General features: G+C 30.2%; 1 protein-coding gene across 1 annotated transcript; it reads left to right on the plus strand.

Moving 5' to 3' along the window:
• On the plus strand, positions 2,134–6,344 carry LOC109325419 (serine carboxypeptidase-like 51). Its single transcript, XM_019557789.1, has 13 exons — positions 2,134–2,340; positions 2,429–2,523; positions 2,627–2,734; positions 2,832–3,072; positions 3,219–3,262; positions 3,349–3,416; positions 3,523–3,628; positions 3,914–4,125; positions 4,214–4,283; positions 4,465–4,515; positions 4,839–4,891; positions 4,988–5,120; positions 6,235–6,344. Exons 1-13 carry the CDS (start codon positions 2,211–2,213, stop codon positions 6,307–6,309), a joined length of 1,386 nt encoding a protein of 461 aa, XP_019413334.1. The 5' UTR covers positions 2,134–2,210; the 3' UTR covers positions 6,310–6,344.

Here is an 8,549-nt window from a genome sequence, read left to right on the forward strand (position 1 = left end):
TCCTAAGCTTCTAAAACCATTAACCAGACTGAACATAAATGATTCCTTAAAAAAATAACGGAACCGCGAAATCGAACTGAACCATATTTTGTGGTTTGGTTTGATTTGGTTCCACGAGTTCAAAGGTTTAAACCATAACTACTAACACCCCTATTTTTATTTTTGATTCTCCACAGGTATCCTAGCACTGGAGGCAATCTTGTTCAAGCCGGAAACATCCACAAGTATGTAAGGCTAACGCTCTCATCATGTATTTTTTATCCACAAGACTCGAACCCGAGACCTTGCTTAAGAGGAATCAAACATATACAACTGAACCAACATATGTTGATTGTTAACACTCCTATCTATACCAATAGATTTTAATTTTAATTTTATTCTAAAGAATGATAAATTAATAAAGATATTATCTTGATATATTATTTTCCATATTATAATTTCTTACATATTCTTTACTAATTAATTTTTTTTTGAACTAAATAAAAAGGGAGGATGATCGTAACACTTTGTATCCTTACATTATCTTTGAATTGTCCTATTGCAATACTTTTATTTATCAAATTTAATTCCAAGTAATCACAAATAAAAATCTTTTCATTTAATTAAATTAATAAATGACGATAATAACAATAGTAATAAGATTTATTTTTTTCTAATAAATAATAAATATCAAATTGAGACAAGTACTTTTATTAAAAAATACATAAATATCTAAAAAGATATCATCTTAACATAGGAAAAGTCGTTAAGGATGACTTCTTTTCCCAGTTTGTGCTCCCCATAAAAATTACTAAATCAACAATCACTTTTTCAACTAAAAAATTATATAGTTTTGATTCTCTACTGTCTATGACAAATGTAGGAGCAACATTTTATCTTGTTATACAAAAAAAAAATTTTTTGTCATTCTCAATAATTAATAAGGGCAGATAGGGGACTAATATCTTCATTTCAGCATAACCAACTCTCAAATCCGAATATAAAATACAAAGGCCAATGCCATCTAGAAAATGGACTTAGAGAGGGTTTTCTATATTTTGAAAACTAGCGAGTTACTTATGCATTTGCATGGGGTAGTATTTTTTGTCGCATGATTAAGAACATACATATTACATGTGGATTGTCTCTCTAAGTATAAGAAAAAACTTAAATTTTCTTGTTTTGAAATTGATATATCCATCAATATTCATCACTGATCAACTTGACAAAGTTTAAATATATACAATATCATAGTGCGGAATAACTTAATTTTATGATATGAAAAACCAAAAATTATAAATGAGTTTAAAAATTGATGAGTTAATATGTTGAATGTTTGACCCTCACTAGTATTACACATATCAATAGAATCAGAATTGTTGTGTTCTTTTTCATTACCTAATATTATTAAGTTTAAAAATACTTCCATCAACAACTTAATAATTGATTGAATTGGATTATAAATATTTTTATTTGGAATTAAACTTAAAACATACTCATTTATTTGATCAATAATTTCAATAGTTGATTCAAGTATTGTCATTGTTTATAAAAACTTTTCATTTTTTAGTGATCTTATGGATTTGGATAAATACTTTGAACTATGACATCTATTGGATTATCAAAATTAACAAATATATATGTCATTAGATAGGAAAATGACGTAGTTATGAGAATTGTAAAGAAAAAAATAAATAATATAACTCTAACTAATATATATCAATGTTATTATATTTTTTTGTTGAAACAATGTACAATTACTAATAATTTATTATAATATTTTAAATTTGTAACATTGTCTTCATTACATGTTTTCATTTAGTAGAACTTTTACACAAAAATATTTTAATGATATGCATGGAATGAAAGATGGCACATAAAATGATTAAATGATATTAATTGAGAACATTTTATAATCTATTTAAATGTGTAATTGCTACATATTCCATTTACTATATTCAAAATATCTCTTCAAAGTTTCATATAGAAAGTTATCGTATGATTACCATGAAACCATTTAAAAAAAGAAAAAAAAAAAAAATGAAGGAGGAGGTGACATGTGGTAAACGATAAGGTGGTGATAGTTTTTTTTTTGCTATTAAGGTAATAGACCAGGGACAACTCCAAATGAATCCTGCATCAGATATGCTTAGCAGAAAATCGGGGGCATATAAATTGTCACATACCCTTTCATTCAATCTTTGTCATTGCTTCCTTTCTATTTCTTCCCAATGGAGAAGCTTTTTCATTCTGTAACTCTTCTTCTTCTATTCCTTGGACTACTATTTCATGGAGGAATGACAACATATATGAAGTCTCAAGATGAATCAGAGGAATGGGGTTATGTACAAGTCAGACCAAGTATGTTAAAATTCTATAATTTTCATATTAAATAAAAAAATGTTCTCATAGCTTATTTATAACCTTATGTTTTTATTTTTTCTAACAGAAGCCCATATGTTCTGGTGGCTTTACAAAAGTCCCTATAGAGTGGAAAATCCCTCAAAGCCATGGCCAATTATTCTTTGGTTGCAGGGAGGACCTGTAAGTGTGTTATTATTAGCTTTGGTTGTGATCTGAATTATGTACAATTATGAACAACCCCATGTTCTAAAAAATTTCATGAGATTTCAAATACATTGGACAGGGTGCTTCAGGAGTTGGGATTGGAAATTTTGAAGAGATTGGTCCTTTAGACACCTTTTTGAAGCCTAGGAATTCCACATGGTTGAAAAAAGCAGATCTTCTGTTTGTGGTAAGTAACCATAATGAAAAAAGAGTTTAACTTTTGTTTTTCTTGGTATTTACAATGTGATTCTCATCTCTCTATTGGTTTTGATGTTATAATATAGGACAATCCAGTTGGAACTGGGTACAGTTTTGTGGAGAATGATGACCTCTTTGTGAAAACAGATGAGGAAGCAGCCACTGATTTGACTACATTGTTAATTAAGATATTCAACAGAGATGAGAGACTTCAAAAGAGCCCTCTATTCATTGTGGCAGAGTCTTATGGAGGCAAATTTGCTGTCACTCTTGGATTATCTGTCTTTAAAGCTATTCAAGAGAAGAGATTGAAGCTTATACTTGGAGGTAATCCTTATATTAGTGTCTGATTTCAGGCTGAAAATATATTCTCACTTTATTTCTTAATTTCTTTCTTGAATGATGGATCATTTCAGAACATAAGAATTCCAAGAAATGTATGATATTGAGTTTTTTTTTCCTGCAAATTTTAGGTGTGGCATTAGGAAATAGTTGGATCTCACCAGAAGATTTTGTGGTATGGAATTGAATTATTCTGTTTGCATGTTGTTGAATTGAACTATCACAATATTAATATTTTTTAAATTCAATTCATCATTACAGTTATCATGGGGTCCCCTGCTTAAAGACCTCTCACGAATTGATGAAAATGGACTTCAAGAATCAAACAAGTTAATCTGTTTTTCATCTCGAAATGAAATAAAATTTATAGAAAAAGCTATTATTCTATAAGATATTTTCTTCTCTGTTATCTAACAAACCCATTTTGGAGACCAGAATAGCTCTAAAGATCAAGCAACAACTCGAGAATGGTAAATTTGTTGATGCAACCAACTTATGGAGTGAACTTGAAACAGTGATTAGCAGTAGAAGCAACAATGTGGTACTACAATTTTCATCGAGCATATTTCTCTATATTAATAAGTCTTTTATAATCCACAATGCACCAAAGTCTACTTGATATAAGTGTAAACATATAATAATAAATTTGTGCGAATAACATTACAGTAAAGTTTTAACTATACTTTATAATTTCTCTCTTATTAAAGGACAGTGACGTAGGACATCGTGTTTCTCTCTTAAATAAGTCTGATATCATTACTCATTATGTAATATAAAGTAAAGTTTTAACTATACTATATAATTTCTCATTTTTTGTTAACACTAGAACTTTTACAATCTTTTGCTGGATTCTGGAAGTGATTCAGTAGCCTTATCAACAAAGGAGACAAGATTATTTAGAGAAATATCAAAAAAGCGGTATTCGAATTATCTTTCTTCCAAGAGGTTAAGGTTTTCTCCTGGTGGTAATGGTGATCTATCAAGTTTATTAAACGGTCCCATAAAGAAGAAATTAAGGATCATCCCTAAGAATGTCACGTAAGCCTTAACTCTTTGACTAAAATAGAAAGATATATCAACAATATTAAAACCATTGAAATGACACTTAGCTACATTGTGGTAATAGATGGGGAGGGCAATCTGATCGTGTTTTTGATGTTCTTGAAGGTGAGTTTATGAAGCCAAGAATTAATGAGGTAAGATATACTTTGGTTTTAAACTTCAATTTAAATGTATATCAAATTTACAATCATTATATCCTAATTAGTCAATTTGAGATTAAAAACAAATTTTCTACTAAACTCTTTGCTCTTCAAGTTAAGTGGGCCAATTTTTATACATTTGAATATCTGAAATCTTTTGGTTTAATATCTTCAGGTTGATGAGCTTCTGGCTAAGGGAGTCAATGTTACTGTGTACAATGGACAAGTAAGAGACTTTGCATAACTTTTATTTGGATAGTTTCTTCAACATCAACTCATGTTTGTGTGCATTTTTTATTTTCTCAAAATATGTAATATTTAGATAAAAACATTTCTATTTCCACATGTCATATATGAATAGGAATTATGACAATCTTGACTTGATGTAGACAACTCAGCCCAATTATTTGACATGTTTACCATATGATTATCTTTAATTGATTTGAGATCTTGTTGTATCTTTGAGTTTAATCAGATGAGCATTTTCATTTTTTTTTGTTTTAACTATAAGGTAACATCATAAATTCATAATCTGTCTCATTATTATAGGTTGATCTGATTTGTGCAACCAAGGGGGCCGAAGCTTGGATTAGGAAACTCAAGTATTCATCTATCTAAATCCTAATTCACCCCTTCAAGAAAGGTAAAAACAAATGTCAATGTTTCTTATAATTTTCTCCATCATTTTCATTATGCAGGTGGGAAGGACTTAAAACATTTTTGGGGAAAGACAGAACACCCCTTTATTGTGAAACTGAGGAACATACCAAAGGCTTTTATAGGTCATACAAAAACTTAGACTTCTATTGGATCCTTGGAGCTGGCCATTTTGTAAGTCAACATCAATCATCATCTCTAACATTTATCTATATGTTTTCAATGTAGATGTAATGGTGTCACTTGCCATGTGCTCATCCTTACCATCTCTACAAACTATAAAGATAAATAAAATAAAATAAAACCATAAGAGATAGAGGATAAACATTTGTGGTACTTGTCAATGCTATGATTGGGTCAAATAAACTAGGAAATGTTGAAATGCTCTAATTTACTTGAAGGAAAATCAAAAGTAGCTTATTTTTTAGTTAGAGAAAACTAGATTCCTTTGTGCTTTATAAATATCATGTTAGGATCTCGTTTTCTAATAATCCGCATTTATTATACCTTTAAACAATACTTTGGTTTCCCCAAATTTTTCCTTCAGTTTAAAGACATGATGAGTTTTAATGCATGTCAGTATGTGCTAGCTAGCAAATTAAACGATTCTCTTATTTATTTCTTGCTTCTTTGTTTTTTGTTGTTGAGAAATCCTTACAAAAATTGAAGTTGGAAATTAATATTTATCATTTAAAAATTTAAAAAAATCACTTTTTGGACCCAGAGGGGGGCAGTACTGAAAATAACGTAAGAAATATTAAAGCCAGAGGCATTTATGAAGGGCGGTAATTAGTAGTCATATTAAGTTGATTTTATTTAACTCTGGCAATCAAAACTCAAGACAATATTTGTTATAAATTTTATCAATTATTTCCTTATTCTTATTATTTTAGATATAAAAAATAATTGTGAAGTGGAGAAAAAACCAAGGAATGTGTAAAAGTATAGAGGGTGTACTTTTTGTGGAAACACTAGTGTCAGAGTACTAGACTGTTGGTCAATCATAAGATCCCTTTTCCATAACACTGTCTCTTCAACAAAATCAGATTCTTGTCTATATTTCAGATATTTTATTTCAACATAGTTACATGCTGTCTGATACTAATTCTAATGTGTGATACCCGAATTTATGCAGTTCATTTTTTACATTATGGCTATAGTTATAAGACTTCCATTATTTTTATTTATATTTAAATTTGGGATACAATATGAATGCCAAATAAGGAAACCATATAAGTATATTCAATTGGGGTACATTGATTTTTATTCTATTTGCTATTTGGTGCAGGTACCCACTGATCAGCCATGCGTGACATTAGATATGGTGGCTGCAATCACACATTCACCTGCAACACAGAAGTGAAAATTACTATAACTTTGTAAAATAAAAAGCTTACATGACAAAAAGGTAAACGGTCAGGCAATGAAATAGAGAATAACAATGAAGTGATGAAAGGAAGAGCGAGAGAGATGCTATTGTCTACTAATAGAGTTCTTTTTTGTTTTTGTTTCATTGTCATTGGTTTAGAACATGACTTGTTCATTGTTTACTGTTTTCTTTTTACAATGTAATATTTTTAATAATCATGTGAGCTTTGTTCCTTCATAGTTTGGCTATTTCTATTTCACTGTTTCTACAACTAAGGTCGAATGAGGAGAGCCAAGTCCCTTAAACTTAATAATAATCTCGTAATTATCTTATGCTGCCGATTTATGATAATAAACTCATAATTATCATAACTGTATAATGATAACCACCTCAGTTATCCTAGTCCACTGTATTACCATAACAACCACAAAATTATCGTTGTATTAGTATGTGAAGAAAGAGTCGTATTTCTTTCATTTTTGTTTGAAAAAATGTGTTACATCTTATATATCCGTATATATCTTAATGAAGGATTTAACCGTTTGAAGGTTGGGATTTACATTCATAGACACAGAATGTTGCATTCCATTGATCAAAACATGAAAAAGAAAAGGCTGCAAACTTACTTATCATCTGACAAAGCCCATCGATAAGATTCGATATTTTGTTCTTTAACAACAACGTTGTTTTTAAAATTCGATTACCATACGCCAAATTATTTGGTACAACCGGCAAAAATGTGCAAAATATGCTTCAAGCTTCGGATTTAAAGAGCAATTCGGACATTTGCTTTTATAAACCTAGATGGTTAATCACAAAATTAAATTCTAGTTCGACCATAGTATTAAAATTACAACCTAATCAACTACAATGAACCAAACAAATCTGGTCTTACTTCATAGTTTAGAAATTACAATATCCATTGATGGTACTTATATAATGATTATAACATTCGTAATCGTGACTATGAGCAATACCTCCATAATTTGTCCCATGAACAAGTTATTGTGTAGTCAATAAATTTTCCAAGCTACAAATCTTATTGTCCATGCAACAAAACTATAAGTCAGACCTACTGACAGAATATATATTTCTAAGACACAATAGAAGATAAAAGATCATGCAGTCTAGAAATAGATTAAGGTATATGAACTTCCAAACTTTTGGAACTTATAATGGTTACACAGTGTAACAATACAACATCAAACACCGAGATTAGCTCAAGCAGCAATCAAGTTACTATAATTTATATTATGCTCAACGAAGTTAACTTGTATTAATAATCATATCCAGGATATCTATAATTTATATTGGATTGTGACTCGGTATATACTTATCGATCAACATAAAGCTGGGCTAATCTGTATTATTTTCGAGTTTACGGTGATGGTTGACTAGTGCTAGGATATGCACTGTTCTCTCAGGTTTACGAGTTGCTAGCAAAGAGAGTCAAAATGACTATCGTTTTCCTATGCAGTGGACATGATTAAGGCCATTCTGACAGCATTCTCACTACTATTATATTTCATTAGAATTGATGTTAAGACATGCAACCCAATTATGTGAGATGTGTTTTTATTTGGATGAATTGTTAACCTTAACAATTCAGACGATTTACCTTAACATGATACCATGCCTTTACTTTTAATGACCAAGTGGTCTACAGTTTTATTCTTGCCACCTCCATTCTCTTGAAAGGTTTAGCATATAATAAAATTGATGCATCATGTTTCAAATCCCAAGAGCTCCAACATAAAAGAGCGTGTATGGTTATGCCACTCAATGATGCCATCAGTTTAGCTTCTCAATCATGCAAAACAACATCAAATCAAATTAGTCAATAAACTAGGGCTCCTTTATGCTCATTTCTTTCAATCTGACAGTAATCAATTTGATTCGATTATAAATAATTGCTCCCTCCCTTCTCGTGTGTAAAAAAGGGATGAATCCCACATAAACAAACAATTCGAAGGAGATTGTTATAGATAAAGTCCAGTTAAAGAAAGGGGGGATAAACGAGATAATGCTACCCAGATACACACATCAAATCACATTTGTATAGTTTCTACTATCAGTTGGTTCCTTTTCTTACACACATAATTTAGCAACTTCATGGTGATGTGAGGCCAAGATATGTGCAACAAGCATTATTCAACAAACAAATAGGCTTATGTTTCCTTGATGAAAAATTATTCCACCATCTGCTAATGAATAGGAGTTTTATAATACTAACA

The sequence above is a fragment of the Lupinus angustifolius genome, chromosome LG13 (assembly GCF_001865875.1).
Source record: "Lupinus angustifolius cultivar Tanjil chromosome LG13, LupAngTanjil_v1.0, whole genome shotgun sequence".
In the NCBI taxonomy this organism is placed as follows: Eukaryota; Viridiplantae; Streptophyta; class Magnoliopsida; order Fabales; family Fabaceae; genus Lupinus; species Lupinus angustifolius.

Coding starts and splice junctions, on each gene's coding strand:
- LOC109325419 (XM_019557789.1), top strand. CDS start 2,211: ATGGAGAAGCTTTTTCATTCTGTAACTCTTCTTCTTCTATTCCTTGGA. Junction 2,341..2,428: donor TTATGTACAAGTCAGACCAA/GTATGTTAAAAT, acceptor TTTTTCTAACAG/AAGCCCATATGTTCTGGTGG. Junction 2,735..2,831: donor AAGCAGATCTTCTGTTTGTG/GTAAGTAACCAT, acceptor GTTATAATATAG/GACAATCCAGTTGGAACTGG.